The sequence below is a fragment of the Crocodylus siamensis genome, chromosome 3 (genome assembly GCF_052110815.1).
Source record: "Crocodylus siamensis isolate JL-2025a chromosome 3, ASM5211081v1, whole genome shotgun sequence".
Taxonomy (NCBI): Eukaryota; Metazoa; Chordata; order Crocodylia; family Crocodylidae; genus Crocodylus; species Crocodylus siamensis.
Window position 1 is genome coordinate 106,724,805 of NC_143397.1, and position 26,643 is coordinate 106,751,447.

Genomic DNA, 26,643 nt, shown 5'->3' on the forward strand with positions numbered 1-26,643 from the left:
TTCTAGAAAAAAAAACCGGTTATGGATGGGGAATAGTGTTCTTGCTGCATCACAGTCTCAAATGTAGGCGTTGCAGAATGGCTGTTACAAATGTCTAGATGGTGTTAATCAGCAGTGCAGGCAGTGTTAGACTGAAGTCCCACTTAATCTTCAAAGCTGTTTGAAGTTTATCATGAAGACAGCCTTGGCCTAGAAGTCCCCTCTGCAATGAATTGACTATTTTGGAAGTAGTTAAATTCAAGCAGTCTTTCCTCAACCATGAATCTGCTTTGACAGGCTTCATTGCTACAGAAAGCCCTCTCAGACAGCGGGCAGAGTTGCTAGAAAAGAGAGGGTGGGAGTAAAAAAATATCTACTAAGCAACTGAAGATGACATGTTAACTATTGTCTATTAATCACCCTTTTACATCAAAACTGAACTGAGATTAGCAAAGAGACACTGGGTCAGAAGTCCTCCTGACACTGGTAGCCCATTCAGCGAGTGTGGTGTATCATAACCAGTTTCTGTAGCCAACAGCACACAAGGGAATGAGGAGATCTGCCTTACTTTGGTCACAGTTGATCCCTAGGCTGAATGACCAGGTACCATTTACAGCTGGGTTGTCTGAAGGGCAGCCTTTGCTAAAAGTCTGAAGCAAGGAGCAAACTCATGCCTTTCAAGCCATAGCAAAATACCTTTAGTCTTTGAGCTTTTGCCCTCTTGTACTGGGTGAAGAAGAATAATGAAATTGCTTGTAAAAGGTGAAATTTGAATATTTGAGTAGCCAGATGGGTTATTCATTTCTGTGTCTGATCTCATCAATTCAAGGGTTTTCAGAGAGGAAAGAGTTTAAAGCAGTTGTTGGGGAAATTGGTTTCCCTGGGCAGTTAAAAAATCATGCCACTGCTCCACCTCTGGCTTCATGTGCTCCCCCCACATCTGGCCCTGTGTACCCCCCGCTGACCCCCCACAACCTTCCCTACTCCCTGGTTCCAGCCCTGTGGTCCCCCCCGCCACTCCCAGTGCTGTCCTGTGCCTGCCCCCCCCCCACTCCATCCTACACCACTTCCGGCTCCCAGGAACGGGTGGGAGGGGAGGCTGCATACAGCATTGGCTGCCAACAAACAGTGGCGTGCAACATGTCCCCCTTCCCTGTCTCCCCTCCCCCTCTCCTCCCTCCCCATCAACTCCCCCTCTCTGCTAGCTGTTGCTCAGGGTAGGGGCCGCTGCCACGGGAAACTCCCCCTTCCCGCTCCTTTTTCCTCCCTCCCTCCCTCCCTCCCTTCCTCTCCTCTTCCCTGCCACCTCCATGCCAGCTGTTGTTAGGGGGCAGAGGGGATGCGGTGGTTCTCTTGCTTCCTCTCCCCCTCTGTCTGTAATGCTTTGGGTCCTTGCAGCCAATCGGTGTGTGCCCTCTTGGTGGCGCATGCGTGGTTGGCCCAGAGCGTTACAGGCAGACAGACAGACAGACTAAGGCTTTTATTATATTGCTATATACAGGCAACCCTGCTTAGTGCACTTAAAAAGAGCGTTAAGCGAAACTAGTGCTAAACAAAACTGAAAGTATTTGATGCCCCAAGGTGGTGACTGCAGTTGTTTTTAATGACCCAAGATAGCGACTGCAAGCAGTATAACAAAACTTGCTGAGTGCTAAGTGAAATCTGGTATCAATTTAAAATGAGTGTTATAGCGAAATAGTGCTAAGTGAAACACCATTAAGTGGGGGTTGCCTGTATGTATATAACAAAACCAAATGGGCTTATACAAGTTATTTTTTCTCAGTCTCTTAATTGAAGGATTACTTATTCAGGTGGATTTGGAAACTGACCCTAGTCTAGAACTGCCTATGAAAGTGGAAATCCCTCTTGAATGTTTTTACTGTGTACTTCTAGACACCTTTTAGAGCATCTCTGTTTTTTGCCTTTTGTAGTTTAGTGTGTGTGTATATTAAAAAAAAAAAAGAAAAATTAAAAATGAGGCCTGGCAAAAGACGTAAGGTAGAGGGTGCATCCCAGAAACTAGAGAGTAAATAAATGAAAAAACCAGAAATAAAACTCTAAGCCTTACAAAAATATTTGTGGCATTTAAGAATACGATCCAGGCTCCAAAGGTCCTTAATTACAGTGAAATTGAAAAGGACACCAGAATTGTTGCTAGTATAAAAATACAGTTGAGGCACACATGCAACTTTTACTCTAACATGAGTGATTCTTTGAGGGAAGGATGTTCAGTGAGCCTTCTTCATAATGGACAACTGACAATCAAACATGTAAGATACGATTGAGAGAAAAGTAGGGTTATGCATATTTTATTTGCCTTTTTAGCCAGTGCGACTAAGGGCTTGACCACACAATCTGTTAGTGTTGAAAAAAACACAACATTTATGGCCTTTCACTGGTGGCACTTATTAGGAAGCAGTCTAGAGTTACTACAGAAAAAACTTAGGGGTTTGCTTAATATGAACAAGCTGTTACTGGCTCCACTACCATTTTGTGGCAATGCACTGTTATTGCACCTACTCTGTGATAGCTGTTGCCGGGGGAGGGGGAACTCCATCTGTCCACTCAAGTCATAAAACCAATGTAAGTTATACTGGCATTAATATGTTCTGGGTCCAGGCTCTTGTAAGATAAATATAACACAAAAGTAGAGGAGGAGCGTATTTTTTCCGGTATTTCATTAAGATGACATGTATCATCACTTGGAAGAGTATCACAGCCTTTATTTCTATATGTCATGTAGTAACCCATGAGCCTGGATCATAAAAATGGTGGCACACACTCTATAGACCGGAGGCAGGTAACTACGTGGGCCTGAGGCCACATAGGCTATTCTCATGAGCTGTTGCGAGCCAGGTCCCCTCTCGCCCTGCTGCAACAAGTCACCAAAACATCCTATGTGGGATGGGGCCCCAGGCAGCGGCGCTGAGGAGTGGAAGGGGCCAGCGATGCTGGGATCACAGGGCAGGGTGATGGGGTAGTAACAGTATGGAGCCAGGCCTGGATCAGAGCCATGATCCGCTGCGCGCACACCCCTGCGATGGGCATGGGTTCCATGCAGGGGCACGCAGAGAGCAGATCGCAGCTCTGCCTCACCCTGGTCCTGCACTGTGACCGCCCCACAGTCCTGGCTCTGGGCCCAGATGCAGCTCTGTGTGGCTTCTTGGAGCTGCATCTGGGGCTGGGATCTTGGCATGGTGACAGCGCAGGGTCAAGGCAGAGCTGGAGCCACCCCTGGGCCTCACTGGGGGGCCGCAGCACCCACAAGGGGGGGAGGAGGGCTGAGAGCCCCGTAGAGGAGGCTCAGGAGGAACTTAGCCTCTCTCCTGCCTCCCCTGGCCCATCCCCTTCCTCAGCCTGGGGCATGCAGCCTGCAAGTGGGGGCGGGGAGAGGACCTGGCACCAACTCCATGCCCTACCACTTGCAGCAGCCAGGACTGGGCTGGGGCTGGGGCTGGGGCTGCGGGAAGCAGGCAGTGTTGGGGCACACCCATCCCATGCCAGCCTGCAGCTCACTTTGGGATGTCTGCATGGTGGCAGTGACAGTGGCAAGAGCCCTGGTGAAGGCACTGGATCCAGGGCTGGGGGCTGGTCTCCATGGAGACTACCCCTGGCCCCAGATGCAGCTCCCTGCCCAGCTGCACGCAGTCTCCATGGAAACCAGCCCTGGATGAGCATCCTCACCAGGGCTCCCATTACTGCCCTGTGCCACTCTGTTCCACGCCACTCTGCCCCATGCTGAATAAGTGGGTCTGCGGGCTGCTGCTGCGGTGCAGGCAACCTGGGTTGAGTTGTGGTCTGGCATAGGACAGGGGTAGCCCAGAGCTGCTCAGTGGTGCCAAGAGAACTGCCCACTGCGGGTCACGCAAAATCGCTCTGTGGACTGAATGAGGCCCACAGGCCATATTTTTCCCACCCTTGCTATAGACCTATGCTTATTTCACGTGACAAAGTGACTTGCAATGACAGGTTTTTGTACAAAGGCAGTCTCTTCTACCCAGTGAAAGGGATTGTAACAAAAGATTCTGGTCATTTTAAGTAAAAACTATTAAGAATATTCCCCTCACCTTATTGTCTAAGCATCACGCTCACCTCATGGAAGCTCACCTAAGTTCCTTTCTCCACATTGTTTTCTCATCCTCCTCAATGGCACTATCCACCAGTCTTTATATCCCTTCCCTCAGTCTCTGTGTCCATCTCTTTACATCGGGTCATCTCTTAAAACCCTGTTTGTTCCTATGTTCCCTGATAAGTATTCTCTTACTTCGGTTCCTAGCCCAGAGTTCCGTCAGCCTTTGTCTTCTCTTTGGAGCGCACACCATCTCCAAAAGAGTCACCCTACATGACATCTTTATCTCTTGCTCTTCCCACCCCTAGGTCATCCTAGAAACTTGGATCCCCTGTCTGACTTTTCCTCTGTACCTGTTCTCTTTGGGTGAGACACACAGCTACTTTTTCTAAGGGCTGGAGGAGTCCTGTTTTTCATGCGCAAGTGATACATTGGAATGGACAGCGGATGTCAGAACAGATTCGGGAATGTGGTGTTAGGTTACAAGTACAGAGGAGCACTTGTGAGATTCAAATCCGAATACTTAAAAATGGTGTTATTCAAACTTTTGTCTGTGAATGTGTTGCTTCATCAGAGGTAGTTGAATCTACAGGGGTTTTTTTAATTAACTTCTTAATGCAGTAATTAGGGACCTTCTTAATATGCAGTTTTGTGGATTTCACAGAAACTCTGGAATCTGGGATTGTCTGCAAAATCTGGAAAACCAATAACAACAAAAACTTAATAAAAATAAAAAGCTGGTTCCCTAGTGGGAGCCAGCAGTCTTGGCTGTTGGGAGGGGAAGGTGCTGGCTAGTGGGGCAGCAGACAAAATGGCAGCTGCCCCCTTGTCCATCCTTCTCCCAACCAGGGCCTCTCCATCTAACCCATACTGCTCAGCGATGCCGCACAAAGAGCAGCCAGCAATCAAGATGATGACCACTGCCTCATTCCTCCTCTCCCCCTGGGGCCTCTCCCCCAATCAGTGCTGAGGGGTGGGCCTCTCCGCCAATTAAAGTATATCCACAATTTAAGTATATCCCTAACAATAATGGATATATTGGAGTCTTGAAATGCTAATTTGCGTGAGTTTGTTTTCTCACCATTTTCTTTGCAAGGGTTGTCAGAAGATGACAATGACTTTTATCTTCAATAAAGAATATTGACACCTCTTTCCTTCAGGACATTACAGTGATGAACCAATGAAGATTCAGGGAGGAAGCTTTCACTACAGGCCAATTATTCCATATTTGTTTGCTTGGGAGGTGTTTGCACCTTCCCCGGAAGCATGCGCTATTAGATGGATGGGTCTGGTTGTATCCCTGTGTGCTTAGATCCCCCTTTGGAGCTCTGTCTTCATGACCTTTCTGGAGCTGAATTCTGTGGAGCATGAGGATAACTCTAGAATAAACACTGATAGATTGGAAGCTCAGACTTCAGTAAGACCCCGAGGAAGCCAAAAAGGCTTGGAGGCAGTATACTAACAAAAAGATTGTTTTGTAATAGAAACCTGGATGTCACCTGACCTGTGCTGGAAGCAGGATGGTTAACATTATCATAGCCTACAGCTGTGTTCTGGGGAGGAGTTAACTGTGTCCCAGACTTTGGCACTGAAGCTGAAGGCCAAGGGCATCACAGTTGATTACAGTGAACATAACTTCCTGCTTTTATTTTTTGTCAAGGTTTCAGTGTCAAGCATTTCAAAGTTATGATGTGCAGGAATTGAGGCAGAAACACCTTTCTTTTTTGCAGACTAGCACATAGAGATGAATGGCACTATTTGCAAATGCATTTGCTAATTTTTGGTGATTCACTGATGACACGTGGAGATAGATTGATTTCTCTTTCCTCCCTGCAGTGCAGAGGAAATGAACATCTATGCCACTTGTTGCTTTCTCTTAGACTTGCAGCATCTCTGAAAGGTATGCCCTAAGCATGTTTTGTTGGACAGTTAGAAAATGAGGGATGCAAATGCGTAGTCCTTTGTGGAAATTTTTCAGTGAGGTGACTTGCTTAGCCTCATGCAGGACCATTATGGCAAAGACAGGATCCAGTTTCTAAGAGCATTGTTTAGCTGCCTGACACTTTGGATTATCTCTTCCACTTCCCTAGCTCATTCCTTCCCTATCTCATCAGTGCATCCCTTCCAACTTCTGCAGTAAATGAGGGAGGAGACCTACAGGCAACGGCCTTCTTGACCATGAACAATCCTGATCCATCCCCCTTAGAGCCTGGGAAAACCAACATCTGCAATCATGTTTTTAAAGTCAGTGTGAAAACTGATGTGTAGAAGGTGGCTGTATAAATTGCACAGAAGACTTCAGTTTTAGTCCAGCATAATGCTGGAAACTTATGGCACAAGAACAGTGGGTATAGTCCACTGCCTTAACATCTGTTCCATGCCCTAGACTCCTGTATCATAGATTCTGCATTGTCCCACTCCCTATAGGAAATATCTATACAACCCTCCTGAAAAGTTTCTTGTCCTATTTTATATCCTGGCAGACTCTTTTTAGCTCTTTTAAAAATCATAAATCCACCCTTCGGCAGCAGCAGCTAAGGTTTCGGGAAGAGGAGGGTGAATGAGCTGAAGATGAGGCTGTGTTCTTTTCTATGTAGCCGTCTTTTTCTTAATTCTGCCTTCCCAAAAAACAAAGTGCTTGTCTTATTTGGGGGCATGTGATATGCAAGAAAATATGGTATATTTTTAATTGAGCTCAGTATAAGGATGTTTCAGTATTTGGCTCCTGGAATATTTGGAGGACTGGTTAAAGCGGTTCTCAAGCATCTTAGATTCAAAACCTCTCTTCATGACTTTTCTGAATTTGATGGAACCCTAATTGAGAGCCACTCATGTCCTGCCTCAGCTTATTTCAGCGGTTTTCAACCAGGATGCTGCTACAGCCAGGTGGGACTGCCCCATGTGCCTCATAAGGAGCCTGACCAGGAAGGGTTGTGGCAGGAGTCAGCACCCCTATCTGCAGTAGGATTATCTAAGGAGCACCCATTCCTGCAACACGCTTTCCCAACCCACCCCTGCAGTGCTGTCCCGGAAACAGACGTGTTTGGGACTTGCATCCAGTGGTGACGCAGTAGCCTGGGGGAGCTCACAGAAAAAATTTTCAGGCTGCCACATTGCCAGCAGGTGGAACTGTTTTGTGTCTCTCTTTTTCTGGGAGCAGTGCTGAGGGTTGGATCAGAAAGGACTATGGCAGGAACAGGTGCTCCTTCCTGCATTTTATCAGATATACCTAATGCAGGCAGGAGTGCTTGCTTCTGCCAGAGCCCTTTCTGGACAGGCTTCACACAAGGAGTCAGGGGCAGTTTAACTTGGCTGTGGTGATAGTGCGTGCACCATGGCACCCTTGAAAGTATCTCATGGCATTCTAGGTGGCACCCTGGTTGAGAACAACTGGGTTAAGTTCTCATGCAGCTTGTTGGCACATCAGACATAAAGGCTGATACTTCAATTCAGTACAAAAGAGGATTAGACAAATTCATGCAGGATAGGTCCATTAGAGGTAATAAACATGAGAGCAAGACTGCATCATAGGACTTCTTAAGCCTCTGGATGTTAGAAGCTGTAAGGGAAGAGGAGCAGGGGACAGATCAGTCTGCACATACCCTGCATAAACACTCTTCTCCTCAGCATCTACTCTCTGCATCTACTCAGTGTCATTGAATAAGCTTTAGTTAAAGTGATTTTGATTTTGAACCGCAGTATGCTGAATACACAAGACGCTGCTGGTGGTTTAATTAGAGCAGCTCTTAAGAGCTGCTCTAATTAAAATGCCTCTCCCCCACCCCCAAGAGCACATGTATAGGAACCCGTCGCGATATAAGACCCTGGGCTAGATGGACCTGATCTAGCATGGCATCACTCACGTTTTTATACAGGCTTCTTTATACCTGGCTAACAAGTGACTGTAAGATAGATCTCATCCTTTTTATGTCTGATTTTTCCTTTTGTAGTTATTGTGGAGACCCATAGTTGGTATATGAAGGAAGGCAGGCTACGAGTTTGTCCATCAGTCCTTTGTTGCCAGCCAGTGTGCAGTAGATTCTTTCAGTGTAAATGGGGTCAGTTTCTCAAATTTTGTAGCATGAAAACCTTAAGTACTAGTAGTGGATTGAGGATTGCAATAAAGTTCTCATCCCTAGTGTTGGTGATTTTGGCTAGCAGGGCTTGTGCAGGGTGTTTTGGTGCTCCGTGCTCATGCTGTCATTGTCGTCGTCTGTGTTGGAACCGGTACAACGCTGCAGTGGACTGATGATGAAGAGAGCTAACTTGAAGCTCTGCGAGCTCTGGATTATCTGCATAGATGTCAATCACGGCTTGTAAAATCGCTGGGGAAATCTGAAGTTGAAGAGGATCCTTGCAATGTCGCTGAGGCCACGGGTCATAACCATGACGAGGCTGTTGTGTTGGTCGATTGGATGATGCCTCTGGTCCGGTGGATGTGGAATCCGGTGGCCTGGAAGAGGTAGGTATGTCATCACTGGAGTGATGTTCGTCCCCGTCATCATCGTCGCTATTGTCGTTATCGCCCTTGTTTCCTGCTTGGGTGAGAACAGATATGCTGGCATCAATTGTGGAACGTCTCTTCGGGATAGAGAGATACACTGCGCCAGCCAATGCGTTAGCAAACGGCTGTGAATGCGGAGCGTGCATCGGTTGGGCCCCCTCGTGCGCTTGATGTGGCTTCTCGTGAATGGCTCCTGCCGCTAGAGCAGGAAGCGAAATAGGCCACGGGGTACGTGCAATTTCTAGGATGTTGGATCCAGGTAGGAGTCCTAAGCTGTAACTTCCATGTGTGGTCAAAACTACAGCCTCCCGGTGGCTGAGCGTTTCATGACCACATTCCAAAACCAGACGTCCTAGCCACTGGGTTGGCGTCTCATCGCTTTGACGGACTGTCCTGCTTATGAGTTCATTCATTTCACCACGATCACGGTCTCTAGTGGTTCGTTCAGTGATAATGTTGCCGTCGTTATCCTGGCGGGTTTTCACAATCTCAATAGGATGAGCCTGAAGCGGAGGGGTTGGCACAGAGTTGGCCACTGGAGGAGGAGGCTCTGGAGGAGGAGGACGAGTCTTGCCCCGCCCTTCGACGAGTGGTGGATATAGCGGCGTCACTGGTGGAGGCGGTGCCTTGTCTCCCAAATAGGTGGTGGGGCAGTGGGTGGAGCAGGGGGCGGGGGCTCTGGCTTGTCTCCGCCGCTCGGCCGTTGTTGAAGGGCGCCATCTTTGCTGGCGCGGCTCATGGTAACGACTGCCACTTCATAATCATTCAGGCGGTTAAGGGTGGATACGAGGGTTTCAAAACAAGCACGCAAGCATGTGACTTTCTTTCCCTTCTTTTTCCCTTCTTTTAACACCCCGAGATCTTCAGCTAGGGCGTGCAGCTGCCGGTGACTGACGCCGCCGGGGATCGTGGATGGAGAGGAGGGAGCGATTCCTTGCAAGCACCCCTTATCACCTGCAAGCACCACGATTGCCTCCACACAACCGTCCCACTCTTGGGAGGGGGTGGCATCCCATTCGGGAGGGGGGAACTCGCTGGCTGTGGCGACCTGCTCCCCTTGGGCCGACGGGACAGAGAAGGCGACTGCGGGATCTCTTAATACGCAGCCGAGAGCGCGGCCTGTAAGACGGGCTTCCCAAGGTCTCCTGGGGTCTTCCCCAAGCCACACACAAAATACTTGGGTCCCGTCATTATCGGTGTGGCTGGGAGCCTGATGAAATTGCAGATGGCGCCAAAGTTCGTCAGCGTCCACAAGCTGCCTGCAGCCGGACGCCCAAGGACATGCCTGACAGCGGGACTGATCATCCCGGTCATGATCTGCAGCTGACCATCCTGTTCGTGACGCCATGTAGACAGGATCTTTTAATAGTCGGGCTTACGCAGATCACGCTCGCTTTAAAGGTCAGGCTTAAGTTTATTAGTAAGGGTTAAACAAAACAAAATCAACTATGCTGGGTGCAGCAGTGAGCACCCACTCACACTCGTGTTGTATCTCCGGGAAGGGTCGCCGGGATCAGGCGGGTCTGGCGTCCTTCCCTCCGGCTGATCAGGCCGAAGGTCGCTCCGTGTCGGTTCAATCCGTAGGGTACGTTCCATCGGGCGCGCAAAGACCCCAAAGTTCACAGTGTAATGTCTTTTATACTCTCCGTGATGCAGGGCGGTCTAATTACATGCGGCGCTTTCTCATTGGTCTGGGGCGGTGACTGTCACATTATTGACAAGCCCTGGACCTCCCCTTGAGAAACCCCGTGCGGAAAATTCCAGCCGCATGCTGCTTCCACGCTGCAGCCCCAGAGCCTCCCATCCACCCAGCACTTGTTACATAAACACTAAACACATGCGAACATGGCCACCTATAGCACTTAGCAAGTGCAAGATAATTACAACACCTAGGAATCCACAAAGCCACGGAAGTGGTGGGTTGCTGGTTTTGCAAGAGTTTATAATGATAGCTAAAATGAATGTTTTTGCTTGTGTCTACAGTGATGGTGGTGGTGCAGGGTGTTAAACTGTTGTTAACATCATCATTGCCAAATCTGACTGTTCAAAAAATGAAGAGCAAAATCCCACTTCCTTCTCCTGTTGCACCCCTTCTTCCCTCCCGTGCTCTGGCAAATTACAAGTTTTTTTTGAAATAATACATTTGGGGAGTCTTTTTCTTTGCTGTCTAGTTTTGAGCCTTTAAATCTTGTGGTTTCAAAATAGCTAGTGTGAGGGTATAAACTTTTAAAAATGAAAGCTGAGATTCTCACATAATCATTTGACTTCAGGAGTGAGGACTTTAAGGATAGGGAAAATAGCATGATATTGTGAGACTCAGTTGTGAGATTAGGCAATTCTGTTACATTAGGATACTGAATTCAACTATTTTCCATCTGGCCCTGATAGTGGAACTTGCTTTCAGTCTGTATTGCTAGCTGTTCCACTGCACCATTTTGGCTTTCAAGGTGATGATTTTAGGCATCAAGCTATTACACTTCCCATATGTGGGTACCATGGCAGTTTGTCATGAATTAAGGGTCCTGGTTTTCTCTGTTTAACAATCGCAAATTTTCTGATTAAACCCCCCCTGAATCCATGATTAAAACAAAACACCACTCTATACATATGTATAGGTGTAAGTGTGGGTGTGTATATATGTATATGTATAGGGATATATGTGTGTATATTTTATATATATAGGTATGTGTGTGTGTGTGTGTGTGTGTATACACACACACACACACACGCGTATCAGGGGTGCACTGATACATCAGTCCATATCATATTGGCACTGATAAGAGGAAAATTGACATTATTTGCAATTAACTTTTTTTGGCTGATGTGAGCAATAATGTCGATAAATGCTGTGTGCATGCATGCAGCCAGGAGTGCAGTCTGGCAACTTGGAAAGCAGAGTCCAGCCAGTAAGTCTGGGCGGGGGGCAAGTTGTAAGGGGGAGCAGACTGAGGGCCCCATGGTGAGGGAAGGAGTGGGGCTGGGGTAGGGGATGCACTGCTGGGGCAGGGTGGGGTACAGGACGGAACTGCAGCTTGGGCAGGGGGTGGGTGGCTTTTGCCACTGCACACACCCCTGAGGGAGGCATGTAGGGGAACATACCCCCCAGATATGTCTTTGGTGAGGGTGGGCTATGCGCTTGGAACCAGAGGCTGAGCTGGGCTCTTTCTAGTGGGGGGTGGCGCTGGGCCTGGACTGCGCTTGGGTTGGGCAGAGGCAGGATGGGTGGTGGCAGCAGCAGTGCTGGGAGGGGAGCTATGAGTGGTGGGGGCTACAGAGAATTTTGGGGTGGATGCAGCCCCCACCCCGTAATCCCCCCTCCCAGTGTTGCTGCCACCCACCCTGCCCACCTTGAATGTAGCCTGGGTCCCGCCCTGCACTGGGAAGAGCCTAGTGTAGCCTCCAGCCCCAAGTGCACAGTGGCAGCCTGCCCTTGTGCCATGCACAGATCCAGGGGCACATGCCCATTATGCCTCCCCCAGGAGTGCGCACACCGGTAGGAGCTGCCACCTTTCTCCCTAACCCTGTCCCACTTTGTCCCTCACCACGGGGACTTCAATCAGCCCCCTGCCTTTCTCTCCCCCATGCCCCTTCCCCCCCCCTCCGACTTACCAGCCAGATACTGCTCTCCAAGGTGCCGGGCTGCATATCAGCTATCGAATCAGCATCAGCCCCAAAAAATCTTTATTGGTGCACTCCTAGTATCAGTTGAACACGTTTTATTGATCTGTTTACAACTTTAAAGCAATGTGGAAGTCTACCAGTGCTTCAGTCATAATAAAATAAATTCTAATTACATATATATTTTGGCATTTGATTTCTTTTTTTTTTATCATAGAAAATCAGAGCTCCCCCTGCCCCCTTCACTTACTAGAACACGGGTCCAGCTGCAGCTGTCCCTCCACCCCTGTTTTGTGGTGCTGAGCAGCCCTGATATGCCAGTGGTCTCCCCCTGCCCATGCCATTGCCCCTCAATCCCAAACCACAACCACCCCAGCCCTGTTGGTGCCCGTTATTCTCAACCCACAACCCCCTGGCCCTGTTGGTGTCCCTCACTTTTAGGAAAACAGCCCCCTGGTCCCTGCTGATGCCCCTCACTTTCCACCCACAGGCCCCTGGCCCTGCTGGTGCCCCTCAGTCCCAACCCACAGTCCATTGGCCCTGCCAGTGTCCCTTACTCCCCACCCTCAGCCCTCTAGTCCTGCCAGTGCCCCTCACTTCCCACCCCTAGGCCCTAACCCTGCTGGTGCCCCTCACTTGCTATGTGCAGCCTCCTGGCCCCCCATCCTGCCAGAGAGATCCCCCAGCTGTCAGGTCTATGGGACCAGGGCCCACAACCTTCCACCCCACTCCCTCCCCCCAGCAGCACCTGAGCCCAGTAGAGTAGTGGCTGCTGTGGCTGGAGTGGAGCCCAGAGACCTAGCTCTCTCTCCCCTGTAGGCGGCAAAGCCAGAATGGAGCTTGTGGTGGGGTGAGGATGTGGGCCACCTGCTGTGGACCAAGGGCTCCCTGCCCTGCTGCCCTCCCCTGAGGGCCTCTGCAGTCCAGTGGACGGGACCCACCGTGGGAGGGTAGAGCAGGGTGGGTAGGCTTGGTGCTGCCGCCAGGAGCCCCGAGCCATCTGTGTTGCCATGCTGAGCTGCCTCCCTCCAGGACCTCTGCAGCTCAGTGGGCAGGACCTGGCGCAGGAGGACAGAGTGGGGCAGGCAGGCGTGGTGCCACTATTGGGAGCCCCACACCAGCTGTGCTAACATGGTGAGACACCCTTGCCCAGCAGCAGCAGGGGCGGCAGCGCAAAGTTGTTCCCCCCCACTGCTGCCAGGTGGGCAGGGGGTGTCTCACCATGTCAGCATGGCTATTGTTCTTGGACTTTGTTCCAAGACTATTGTAGCATGTAGGACGCTGAGTTGGTACTGAGAAATGACTTCTTCTCTTTAGCTTGGTGGGGTTTTATGAGGCGTTTGTAGTGTTTATTCATTTTTAATTAGGCTGGAGTAGATAGTGTCTGAAAAGATGGAATTTGAGGTTGAGATACAGTATTGCCAACCCTAGGCATTCAGGTTAGGACCCATAATGTTATAAAAGCAGCTTAAAATAATTACATTAAAATAATGAACATAGGGTTCTTTTTATTTGCCTTCTGTCTTTTAAGCTGCTAGGATTCATATGGTTAAACTAGACAGGCTTGAGTGGGGCAGGGGAGGCTGTTGAGATTATGAAAGCTGAAATTTCACACCAGCACATGATTCCAGGAGCTGGGACTTCAAAAAGAATACTGACTTTTGGGAGATTCATGAAATAATTGTAAGACTTGGCGAGTGGGATAGAAGCTGCTTTTAACTTCCATACTTTTTTCCTTTAGGCTGGCCATCTCCAGCTCATCCCTTCCTTCAAAACAACCTCCCTTTTATGAGTTTTGCACTCTGTTTTTCCCTTCATCTTTTATTTAGTTTCTGCAGATTTTATGGTTTCAGCTGGCAGATGTGTGAGGCTCAGACAACATCCCTGTTGCCAGCAAACTTCTCAGAAAATCCTGAGGAAAATCCAGACCAAGCAGCGCACTTATTGTAACCAGTCAGAATATTTGGACATTTGGAGTGCCATTATACAAGAATTGTTTTGAGATTATGCAAATCCCTTTGCTTTGGCTAATAAAGCCATCACCCGTGGATCCAATCTAAGCACAGGGAATTACATCATATAGAGAAAAAAAGAGCTGCAGAAATAAAAACCTGTAAGTGGTTGTGTAGCACTCTGGCCGAGACCTTTCCGTTTCAGACACTCTGTAAAACCAAACAGTTTTTGTTACTGTGTAAATTGTCACTGGAGGGACTTCACACTGCAGCCATATGCGGGTCCTTTTCTTTGTGGTGGTTTAATTAGTAAGAAAATTCCACAAATCCTGTAGTTTGCAGGTCACACATCTGTATCGCCTACAGAACTTTTTTGTATTAAACATATTTTTTGCTTAAATTTGGGGGCAGGAGGGGAGAAGTATAATTAATATCATTTTTATTTAATCTTTTTGAATTAAAATATAGCTTATGATCCATGCAGGGACTTGGAGAGAATTAAAATATAAGAAGCATGCTTTCTTTTATGCAGTCATTGCAGCCAAAGCAAATGCTCTATCATGCTAAACCGTCATCACTTTTGCTATAAAGCCACACTAATGCTCTCAGAACAGCCATGGTCCCTTCTATTCTTTTATGCTGATGAATCTGATTAGAATAAAATAACCTCCTGTTAATCATAAATATCTCCCTGGAAATAATCTTCTCAAATAGAGAAAATCCTGCTCGGAAGCATTTTCCCTAAGCTGCCGAGGTGGACTCCTTAGCTTCTGTGATAGCCTGTATGAGACTGCAGTTCCCTCATCAGTTTCATAATGCTCAGAATGCTTCCATTTACATCACTGTGTGCAGTGCAGGGCTGCCGGCTGCCAGGAAATTTGAAACTATTTTGATTCCTGTTGACTAGAACAGCAGCAATTGAATTAGCTTGTATCATTATAGATAAATTGATGATCGGTGCATTTTCATTGACCAATGGGTAACTGCTGGAGCTACAGTAACCTCTGTGAGTAGGAAGCCTGTTCAAGCAAATATATCTATTTATCTCGCTCGCTAATAGGGAGAGATGCACACATTTTTTGTCAATGTTCCTGTAAAAAATGTCTTTCTGTATGTGTAATGTGTGGGGTGTTTTTTGCTTCCTAGCCTTTCCTTTATTGTGCCAGGAGCAAGCTCCTATGGTGGATTGCAATTCAACGGTTATTTATCCTCTGATATCTGTGCCAGTGCTGATTAAGTAACGGATTGTTTAAATCTCTAGTCATCAGAAAGGTGCCAGCTGCTGTCAGGCTATATTCGCCCAGTGTCTCAGCTTTCCGTGCAGGCACCTCTTCTCATTATAGCTGAGAGCCTTTTTTTTTAGTATATTTTGCTTGATCACAAGAAGCAACCTTAAATGGAAAGTAGAAATTGGTGTTACCTGAAAAAATGTGTCGTCTTTGCGTTTGCTTTTCAGCTCGCCTTGGGCAGGTCCCGAAATTTTGCGTTTCCTTTTCCAGCCCTGTTTGTAATGCAGTCATATTGGGGGATGGGGGCTCGACAGGATATGCCGGTTGCTGTAGCAAGACATGATGCTGTGGTGGTGGATGGGAATAAGGGAGGAGTCTCTCTTAAAGAGCTAAAGCTCCTTTAGATTTTACTACCTGAAATAAAGGTATGGGCTCTGCTGGCAGCGGCTTGTGTTTTTTAAGAACAGGTGCGTATGCTGGTAGCCTACCAGCATATTTTACTGCAGGGAATGGAGACCAGGGTAAAATGAATGTGGGAGCCTGATGCTGTTGGACATATCGGCATTGGTTATAGCTTTGATTCATTTTCCACATGCTTGCTTTATTAGCTGTTCTTATTGACACTAACTGGAGGTGTTGCATTTTCCGTCTCCCCCTGGGACTCTATTAATGGGCTAGAGACCTATGTGTACCAGTGTCTGTTGCAGCCTTGTGGTGCTCTAAATGGCCTTTAATGTGAACTTTACAATGGCAGACTGGTGTGATCAGGAGTTGATGTACATGAGAATAGAGCCCTTACTCTCTATTGCAAGCTTGAGCTTTTTTTCTTTAACATGAGCCTCCTTAATAGCATGTTTATATTCTTTCACATTCCAGCTGGAGAGACAGACAGAGTATTAATTACTCAAGGTCTGACAGAGTTTTGATATTGGTTTGCTAAGGATTAGGTCACTCAAAGGTTTAATGTGGAAAATAAAAAACATTAGAAACTTGATGTGAATTGTTTGTTGCTCTACTTAACCAGCTACCTTGACAGATCTGGTTTGTGGGGAAGCCCATGGCTGAGCCCTGTGTCCATTACCAGAAGGCTGAGGTCAGCATTGTTTCCTTGGGATTGTTTTGGAAGCAAAAGTAGCCATTGAGTTTGGCATATCCCAGCTGTGGGCAATACAGGGTTTAGGTTTGAAGCCTACCCATGAACGATGTCTTACTTGTGGAAATCTCACAAGGCAAAGCTCAGTATGTCTCCTGCTAAGCATTTCAGAAACATCAGCTACTCATAAAACAGGAGCGTTACTCAATCTGTTCTTGAGCATTAAAAAGCTGGCTTGCCCATTTAGATGCATTTTAGGTAGACAGTTGAAGTAAGGGACTCAATAAGAAGTCCTTTCTTTAAATAATCTAGCTTAGCTATGTGTGCTGAGTTACAGGGTAGTGAGTGCTATTGTTTAGGAATAAGTCAGAATATGACTTACGCAATTGGGAGTTGAGCCTCCTTTTGATCTCTTGTAAATCTGAGGTCCTCTGCTGAAGTCTAACAGCTGGCCGAACAGGTGGTTTGACATAGGCCTACTTTTTAAAATCCTTTGTGAACTTTTTTCAAAGTCAAGTGGATCTGTAGTTCCCCATGTGCTCCTAAGGAAGTGGTAGTACCAAAAAAGGAAGTTGTGTATATTGAATAACTGACATCTGGTTTTTTACATGTGGAAGCAGAATTAATCAGAATATACCTATTTGCTGCATCTGGAGTAGGAAACCCTGTTGTTTCTCATTGCAGTGGGGCTAAATGACCATTATACTGAAAACCGAGCTGTGAAATTGGACCTCAGTGCAAAGTACTCTGAGTTTGTCTAGCTTGGCCTCTGAGAAGGTCTTCATTTTTGAAATTTGATTCTACTTCTTGATCTGGTCCCTATGCGCAGTTCAGAGTAGGTGGGGACATGAAGACAAGAGATGCTTTGATTTGGAGCTGGGTCCGTTTCCAGGTTTAAAACAGAATATTTAAATAAAGATTGCTACAACTGGGGTCTAAAATGTGCCTCTGCTTGTCTTTAGAATAACCAAGTAACTGCTTGGGGCCAGAGTGTTCTGTAAGTGCTTAGCAACCACAAATGGGGTTGGAGTTTTCTAAAAAGCTCAGTCCTCTCTGATGCACCTAACTGAAGTGGCCAGATAGTCATAATTGTAGCATCTAGCAGCTCTCATCAAGAACAGCTGATTTAGTGTTATCTGAGAACAATGGGAGCTACTGGGTGCTGAGCTCTTTTGAAAATTTGGCCTTCAGTTTTCTCAATTGCCTTTTTTCATCAACTTGAAAAACAAGGCTGAAAATAACAGTTTTTTGTGTGGCACTAAATTGATTTTTTTTTTAAATAGAAGGTTGTGAAGTGTACTATTGCACTTCCCTGTATTGCTGTAGTCTGAACTTTAAATTCTGCAAGTTTTTAAGGATGTTGTAGAGGCAGAAAATGTCATTGTTCTTTAGTTATTCTATAATTAGCTAAAGGGGGGCTTTTGGCATTGCCAGTTTTGTCTGTCTTTGTGGGGTGTGTGGGATGTAACCAGCTGTGTTCCATGCATGAGAAGATGTAAAAATGGAAAGCAACAATAAAATTACAGATAGGCTGATCACATCTAAACGTGTGCTTTAATACACAGTAGCTTATTCTATTATCCATTAAAGTGGCACATAAAAACCTGTGCTAATATGCTAATGCACAGTAGAACAGGCTACTGCGCCTTGAGTCACCTAGAAAGCATGTGTTTGCACTACTGTGCACTAGCGCAGCCTAATGTGCATTTATTTAGTATCTCATATTGGAGGTACTACATTTAATACACATTAGGAAAAGCACATTAGTGCACACGTAGATGTGCCCACTGTATCCTGATATGAAACCTCCAAATACTGGCTTCCTCATGTCTAGTGCAAATCTCAGAGTATTCATGGGCCTTTGGGACCCTGCTGATGTCCAGCAAACATTGCTGGCATTCCTGATTTAGTCATGCTAACTTGCAAAGTATGCTGCTTCAAAACTCAGATGTAAGAAAGGCCAGGTTTGAAATAACTGAAGTGCAAGAGCATGCAGAAGTGAACTATATAGAGTAGTGTTTCTCTGCAGTGTGGTGAGGGGAAGCTTAACAGAGACTGTTAGTCTGTCATGAGAACATTGGGAAAGGAGAGAATATCTTTCACAAATAGACCAAACAAATTCTCTTTCTTCTTTGTAGGTGGCCATGGAGGTAGCACGCTGCTCCCACAGACTGTCATCAATGAATTTCCAGAGTATGGGACAATGGAGCAGCAAGGTGTGGAAGCACTGAAGTCTTCGTGTGAGCTTCAAGCAGAGGCTGTAACGTGCAGTCCAGGGGGGTGGGAAGGGGAAACATTGCCTTGCAGATCTTGTCCCAAGAGTGGTGCTTACGAAGATGAGTCAGGATCTTGCACTGAGACATTGCAGCAGTCCTCTGAAGAAGAAACGTTGCAACCTGATGAGAAGCGGACTGAAATGATGAGAATTTCTCAAGAGCTGGAAACTGCAAAGGAACCAAAGGGAGTGAAAAGTACTCTTGGTTCAGAGACAGAAATGGAAAAAGAAAGGAATACTGGCAGCCAAAACTTACAGACAGCCAGAGAACTGGTTTCAGCAGTCCAAGAAAAACCCTCAGACATGCCTTCTCGGTCTGAAGTAACAGCTGAGGAAGAATTATACTTGATCACAGAGAACAATTTGGCTTTAGTGTTAGGAGGAGAAAAGCAGTCAGAGTCCTTTCAAATTATCAGTAATAAAACTGGGGAGGACCACAAAGTGCAGGAGACTGGCTGTTGCGGACCATCTCTGATGAACCTGGAAGCAGACCGCAAAGTAGAAGGCACAGTTGGCGTTCTCAGGGAGGGTTGGGTTGATTTTGAGAAGGAGTTTTCAGCATATGAGCCAGGTGAAATGCAAATAGGTCCTGAGAGGAGGATATCGAAAGAGGCAGCTGCGAGCAAGCATGTAGAATTTCGAGGGGTGGAGATCTTATGGTTGCAGAAAGCAGAAGGGCAGCAGGGCATGAAACATTCAGTCCTAGAGGCTAACGCACCCTCACAAAAAACTGTGTATGTGGAAAGGAAGTCATTTTCCACAGAACCAAGCTACCCTTTTCCACCCGTGGTCTCCTCAGGGCAAGTCACGTTGCCTGAGGAGGTTTGGAATGAAGCCTGGAAAGATGTGAAACCAGGAAGTGGTTCTGAGGCTGTTTCTCCTACTTTGCTGGCCAAAGGTGAGGAAGATGAAGTCTTTGTGAAGGAAAAGAAGAAACATGCTGAAGAGAAGATCCCCAGGTCTGACAGTGGCAAGGAAAGGTAAGTTGGCTTTTGAGGACAGAAGCTGCCTTTCTTTGCGAGCTGCTAATTTGTAAATGACCCATCGTGTTCTGCATCTCCCTTCTAAAATATTCTGGACATGGCAATAGTGACAGAAGTGACAGTGCACGGTTAGTGTGCTCTTGAGATTTGCATGTAAAGCAGGACTAAAATTCCTCTGTTTCACACTTCTAATACTTAAATTTCACTTCCAAATCTGTCTGAAAATGTTGAAAAAACCCTTCTGTCATTTGCTTTTGCAGAAGAAAGACAATACTAAAGAATTTCATGAGCACTGTTATGTCCCAAAAAACTGTTCTTATTAAATAGGAACATTTAGGGCCTTGCTACCTCCATGTCCTGTCAGAAAACTGCTAGAGCCACGATTCAGAGCACAAAACCTTAAGAGCCACTTGATGCATCACAGATTATTTAAAGGGACGTATTCTTTTATGTATTAGCAGAGGATAAATTCATTGCATTTTAGTAAAATCGTTAGAAATATGTACTCTTTATTTAAATTGTGTCCTGTTGTCCTCGCGTTTATTGTATTTGCATAGTAAATATAGGGCCCCATCATCAAAGTGCTCGTTGACTAGGAACAGGCATTGAAACTATAATTTGTCATGGGCAAGTTGTGCCTGTGCTTTTCCCTGGACAGAAAAGTCCCAGGATTGCTGTGTACACACATCACCCTTGCAGTCAGGGTTCAGTGAGCGGCTGAATGCATTGCTGCATTTCTGCCATGAATCAATGACGCAATCCTTAGAGCATTGTTCAGATGCATTTTATAATGTCCTGGGAGAAACTGTTGGCACATCTTATCCTGTGAACGTTTTTAGGGTTTGTCCTAGGACAGTGGACATAGGTGTCTGAATGATTGTGTTTTGCCCCGGGATAAAATGGTTTCTTCTGGGAGAAATGCAGTTGCTTTTTGTAGCCTCATGCACACACAATCTTAAAACACTGGCTGATTTTGAGAGGCTGACATGAAAGGTAGTCGCCTTATTACTTGGGATCCTCTTCATTTTGCCAAGAGTAGCCATTGGAACTACTGTGGTCTTGCCAACTCTAGTGGCTGTTCACAAATCTTAAACTATTGGGCATGTTTCCAAAAGCTTCAGACCTTGGGGTTGTGTGATTGTGTGTGAATCCCAGCTTTTATTTTCTAGTGCAAATTGTATGTCTCTAACCCCTTGGGTTGTGGAGGAAAGTTTAAAACAGTGACTCATTTGCACTGTAGAGATTCAGAAACCAGAAGGTAAATAATAACAACCTCCATTGTATTATGTTTTCAAATTCTCCTGATTTTGAACTAAACTTACAATTTTGGATGATGGGCGAGGGAAGGGGAAGCAGGAAGTAAGGGAGCACTGTCTCATAATTGTTGAACCCTGAGCTTACATTTGGCAATCTACTTTTGTTTTCGGATACTACTGGGTTGGTTCCCCAGCTAGAGGCAAAATATCAGTTGGGGGTGGGGGGAAAGAAGGACTTTTAAAATGCTCTGCTCTGTGGTGTGGGGGGGTTTTTTGGTGATAATTTCCTAAGCATCTCTAGACAGGCTGTGGAAAACAGCGTTGGGGTAGCTTCTGGGACAGAGGTACAGTATGGCTTTGGAGGGCTGGGGTAAAGGCAACAGGCTGTATAATGAGGGGAACAGGTTTGTCACAAGTGAGGTTCTGGTAGAGTAGAGGGCAGGTCACTGGCTGTGTTCAAAACCTTTGGCATTGAGAAGGCTCTGCTGGTGGCTTCTTCAGCTCTTGGACACATTTGGTAGTGACTCCAAGGAAGTCCGTTATCTCCCTACAGTAGCATCATGGCATTAGTAGCCCCTGGTGCTGCTGCTCTAATGCAGCGATGAACATGGGAGTGTACCTGCTCTGACAACCTCCGCCCCGTCCTAGAGTGCCCAGCTAGCCATGTTCCCTGGCTGTACTAGCCAAGCACTTTTTACCAACTGCCTGGTTCCCACAGCACCATCTCCCTGGCCTGTTAAGTAGCAATGCCCTGGGAAGCTGAGGAGATGTGGGCATGTACACTCAGAGGCAATAGGAAGAGTGGGAATGGGGGCTAGGAACTGCCAGTGTTGGGTGAGGGGAGCAAAAGTAAATGTCTGGTTGTGCTTTTGTCATTTGGTATCCTGTCACTGGGCTGCTCATCGACTGCCTTTATAAAGCATTACAGCTTCTCTTCTACCACCCGACAGCCCACATCTCTTCCTCATCCTGTCACCAGGACACCAAGACAAGCAGTGTTTAGGTTTGGGTTCTGTCATTTCTGCACACAAAACCCTTTCCAAATTTAGAGCAGTTGTAAACTATGTTTCCCAAGTGCAGCAGAAAGTTACTCCTTCTGGCTAGCATTACTCCCTCACTCATGCTCACAAATACACACACACTTGCAGAAGGGGTACGGTTTCTGAAAGCCATGTCAGTCAGCTTGGTGTATTAGCATGGATGATACAAATAGGCCTAGTAGTAGGGTTTGGGAAGAAGGACCAGGACAGCAGCAGTGAAGGGTCCTTGGGTGTAGCTGCCAAGCTGCTCCTTTGAGGCCCCTGTGATAGGTGATGTAGAGGCAGAAGAGCTTTGTGCTCAGTTTGGTTTGTTTCTTAGAAGACTGAGGGTAACATTTTCTCAGAAACCAAAGACCTTTGTTAAAACATGCCTTGGGCTAAGTTTCTGACTCTTGATTTTCTTCACTTTGGAAGCTATTGCCTCCTGAGAGCCTGAGGGAAGGCTGCACGTTAAAAGATGAAGACCCAAACTGTCTTACTTTGGTTGCCATCCGTTTCTTATGTACTTCATCCAGCTTTGACTGAAAAAGATGGTAGCTCTGAGAGGGGGAGGTCCTGAACCTTGGTGTGGACATCTGCCAAATAGCAGAGCATATTACACCTTCATCTTGGTGCTTCTTTTGCTGCATGATTAACGCTGCCTTCTCTAGAATGCATTAATTTACCATGTTACTTTTGCATTCGCTTTCATCTCCGACCCCCAAATCTGCACTGTGATTATGTGGGGATCTGAGCAAGTCCAGCAGGCATGATCAGGACCTAAGGTTATTTGCAAAGTTTCTTATCCACTCAAATTTGCCATGTGTCGCTTAGGTGCTGAGAGAGAATAGCTAGACTCTTATGCAGGATAGCCAATGTTATTTCTTCACAAATATTGTTTTTTCTTTTACTCGGAGCAGCCTTCTGGCTTCCCCTTCTATCCAAAGTATAGTTTGTGAGTGAGAGAGATTGTGTCAGTTCTGTACCACAGCACAGCAGTGATGACTGGTATATCCTGTCCTTCTAACTGGAATTACGGGACATTTGGTCCCTTTTTTATGTGTGTGACTTTAACAGAGAATGCAAAGCAGATTTACTCTGTAGTTCATACAGAACACAAATTAAAGTAGCTGTTTTTGGTTAATTCCTAGGATCATGGAGGAGGTAGACGCATCCATGGGAGGATATGAAGATGTCCTTGGACACAGGCATGCAGAAGCCTCGACTGATGTGTACAGCTCACAGTTTGAAAACATTCTAGACAATGCGTCTTTATATTATAGCGCAGAATCACTGGAGACATTATACTCTGAGCCCGATAGCTACTTTAGCTTTGAAATGCCACTCACTCCAATGATCCAGCAACGTATGAAGGAAGGCAGTCAGTTTTTAGAAAGGACTTCAGCTTCAGGGCAGCAAGATGCCTTTAAGCTTCCCACAGATGGTGAGAGTAAGAGTCATTGTGGAGGAATCTCCAATGGCTTCAGGGAAGTAAGTGGCACACTCTTCAAAGGAGACGTCACCGAGGTTACTCATCTGGAAAGGTAAACAGATTGAACCGTCTCTTTTAATGGCATTTCCTTCAGCAGCTTAGTTCAGAATCCATAGATGAATTCCAAATGCTGAACTACTTTTAATATAATTGGTGTTTTGTTTCCACTGAAATTAAGGGATGTGGGGAGGGAGAGAAGGCAAGTGCATTTGCTTTTTATCAGAAGTTGGCAGATTTTACATTTCCAAGGACTTACAGGTCTAAGTGTGGTACTCGAGTAGCTCAGTGGCTCCTTGAATGTGTCATCTCAAGAAGGTGGTATTTTCTAAAGCAATGCAATGGCATACAAAACATCCATTTATACTACTCTGAGGTCATGCCGACCAAACTTTTGATCTGAATGTTAAAGACATATAAAGTTAACCATGAATAATGCAGCTGAAACCATGACATTTGTGAAATTAGCAGTTTTGCCAGTGGTTTTAACCAGGACAGGATTTAATCCGTGCTGTACCTATGGATTCAGAAATATCTAGTCTCCTTTCTACCTCCCCTCACAAAGTAGTCAGCTGCCATTTATTCCTGTATATTAGAAATTGTATAAGAGAGATAATGGGGTACTGCAAGATATGAAAATGTTAAAAAACAGGTTTTTTATGTCAGGAGGGAGATAAAGAAAACAAAAGAAGAGTGATTGTGAGGACTGGAAATTCAGGTTGCCAAAAATGCAAAAGGATGCTGGACATTTATAGGTATCCTCTTGTTGTTTGGGGAGCTTGACTCCAAACCTCACACTTGATTGGAGGCTGAAGGGTTTGGGAGAGAAAAGAGATGGTCTGGCTTAGAAATGCTAAATTCAGATGCTAGCTTATGAACAGTGGAGGGAAACCCCGCTGCTTCAAGTGCTCAGTACCCCCAGTTTCCAGATGAAGTCAAAAAGGGATCTTGAAGTGGTAGAGCCCAGAGAGATGTGGATATGATTCAGGATATGTCCAGGGGTTTTGCCACACAAAGCGAAGGGATGAAGACATGAGTACAGTGACATTAGATGAATGGAGGAGGGGTTGAAGCAGTGTTGCTAATGTCCTATAGATAAAACTGAGAAGGTAGACACACCTTGAACCCTGTTCCATTTTTTTTTTTTGCCTTGAATAATGGGAGGAAAGAAATATACACAGATAACCTGGTCACCATGCTAGCAAGAAAAGACAACCCCCCTACTCTAATTAGGTGGGTACAGGGAAATCCAGGTAGACAGCCCACAGTGTAGTGCTGCAGATGTGCACTACTTCGTCCCGTTGAACTATTTGAGTTGAAATTTCCTATATCTCAGGTTGAATGATATTGGAAAGCTTCAGATAAACAGTTTCAGTCGTTTTTGGGAATGAAATTAGTTTAAAAGATATACATATACATGGTTTTGCCAACTCCTTAGTGTCCTTCACCAGGCTCCCTGGCCAGCTTTGTCCCTGAAATTCTCCAGTAACTTCCACCTCTACTGTTGAGCTATTATAGGAAGTCATTGTAATGAGTTGATGGCTTGCGGTATACCAGGCACCCACTAGATGTCTCTATTTGCCCTGTAGTGTTCTATATTTACATTGAAGTCTATGGGAATTTTCCTGTCCGCCCCAGTGGGCCCAGGACTTTAGCCGTGATACAGTCCTCTAGGAAGGGACTTGTGTGACTTGTGGCTCCGGGGAGTGGGCTCTCTACAACCTGCTCTCTCGCCTATGTCCTTGATATTGTTTTACAGCAGATGGTCACTGAGTGAAGGGTATGCACTTCTGTCCAGAGAGTAATCTGAGGTCCCTGTACTTTGAAGGCATGTGTTCCTGCTTTTAAGCCTGCGAATAATCCTATTGAGTTCAATAAAACTACTTGCATATTTAAAACCAAGCATACAAGTAAGAATTTTCAGGGCTAGGCCTAAACTTTGGGATGTTAGGAGTTGAGAAGGAAGGGTTGTGGTTTTTGGAAACCAAGCCAGAAGGCACAGAGAAGATGAGAACAGTCAGTAAATTGAGGGTGCAGGAAAGGACAGTTCTGTCTTTTGAGCGGTAGCGACATAAAATATGTGAGTGGCAGTGGGGGAGGAGGTTGTGAGAAAATTATTGGCCAATGCTGATGTGTAGAGAAACAGATTGTAAAAGGAAAAATGATTCTTTTCAATCCAGTAAATAGCAAAAGGCAGAGGTTTGACAGGCAGGAAAAGGTTTAATGGTTCCCATGAAAATGAAAGTAGCCTCTCATGTAATAAAGGAGAAGCAGCCACTTGACACATCCGGTTTGTTTGCACAGGCAGGATGAATCAGTCTCTTCCGGTAGTTCAGACCTTAGCAGCCTAATTCCCATATACTGTATTTTCTTGTATACAAATACACTTTTTGTCCAAAATTCAGCTGTTAGAAATGGGGGTTCACATTATAAGCAAGAAAATATGGTAATAGTAGTTTCTGCCACTTCTGGGAAAGCAAAAGCACACCTCCTTTCCCCCCCTGCCAGGCTCCTTCTGCAGAAGGAAGGACAGTTTGCCCTGCCCAAATGGTTCATGGCTCCCATTATTTCTTTTCTGCCCAACGTTGCCGTTTTTGCTTCATTCTGCCTTTCAGAAACCAGGTGAGCATCTTATTCAGGGGTGTGCTGCATGTCAGAGAGTACAGTATATTGAAACGCCCTTGTCACCTCTATGGCAGCCTTTAAGGAGGCCCTAGCCTAAATGGTACTTGGGTCCTACATGTTGACTTGAGACCAGGCGATCTAACAGGGTTTACTTCATACCACTATTGTATTCCAGCCTTTTAATGAAAAAGCAGAAGGGTAGTATCCCTCAGGGAAGGGGAGGAAGGGAGCTACTTTAGTATGTGAAGGCTTTGAAATAATATTTAATAATAATTATAAAAGAGTAAAAACATCCATGCTACAAGCTTTTATAGGCTCTATTGTGTCTGGAGGTTTGTATCATGGTGGCTCAACCTGTTGCTGACCCTAGTTAGATTTGGTAAGTCCTAACCTGACTATGGAGGACACAGAATGTGGCCACTAGGACATTGGGCCCACTGCATTTTCTGATTGGGACCAGGGAGAGGGCCTCACCTTTGCTGGAATTGTCCAACTTGCCCATCTCACTTGCTATGTTGGACCTCTCAGTTGCTTCTCAGAGTTGTGTAGGGC

General features: G+C 46.1%; 1 protein-coding gene across 3 annotated transcripts in view; it reads left to right on the top strand.

Moving 5' to 3' along the window:
• PSD3 (pleckstrin and Sec7 domain containing 3) overlaps window positions 1–26,643 on the top strand; it is a 175,650-nt gene that overhangs the window by 23,259 nt on the left and 125,748 nt on the right. For 2 of the 3 annotated variants that reach the window (XM_090038925.1, XM_090038926.1), the window contains exons 3-4: window positions 18,583–19,699; window positions 23,129–23,521. In XM_090038925.1, coding sequence (XP_089895051.1) covers window positions 18,583–19,699; window positions 23,129–23,521 — 1,510 coding nt within the window. The remainder of the gene's footprint in view (window positions 1–18,582; window positions 19,700–23,128; window positions 23,522–26,643) is intronic. The other variant, XM_090038927.1, reaches the window with a different exon arrangement.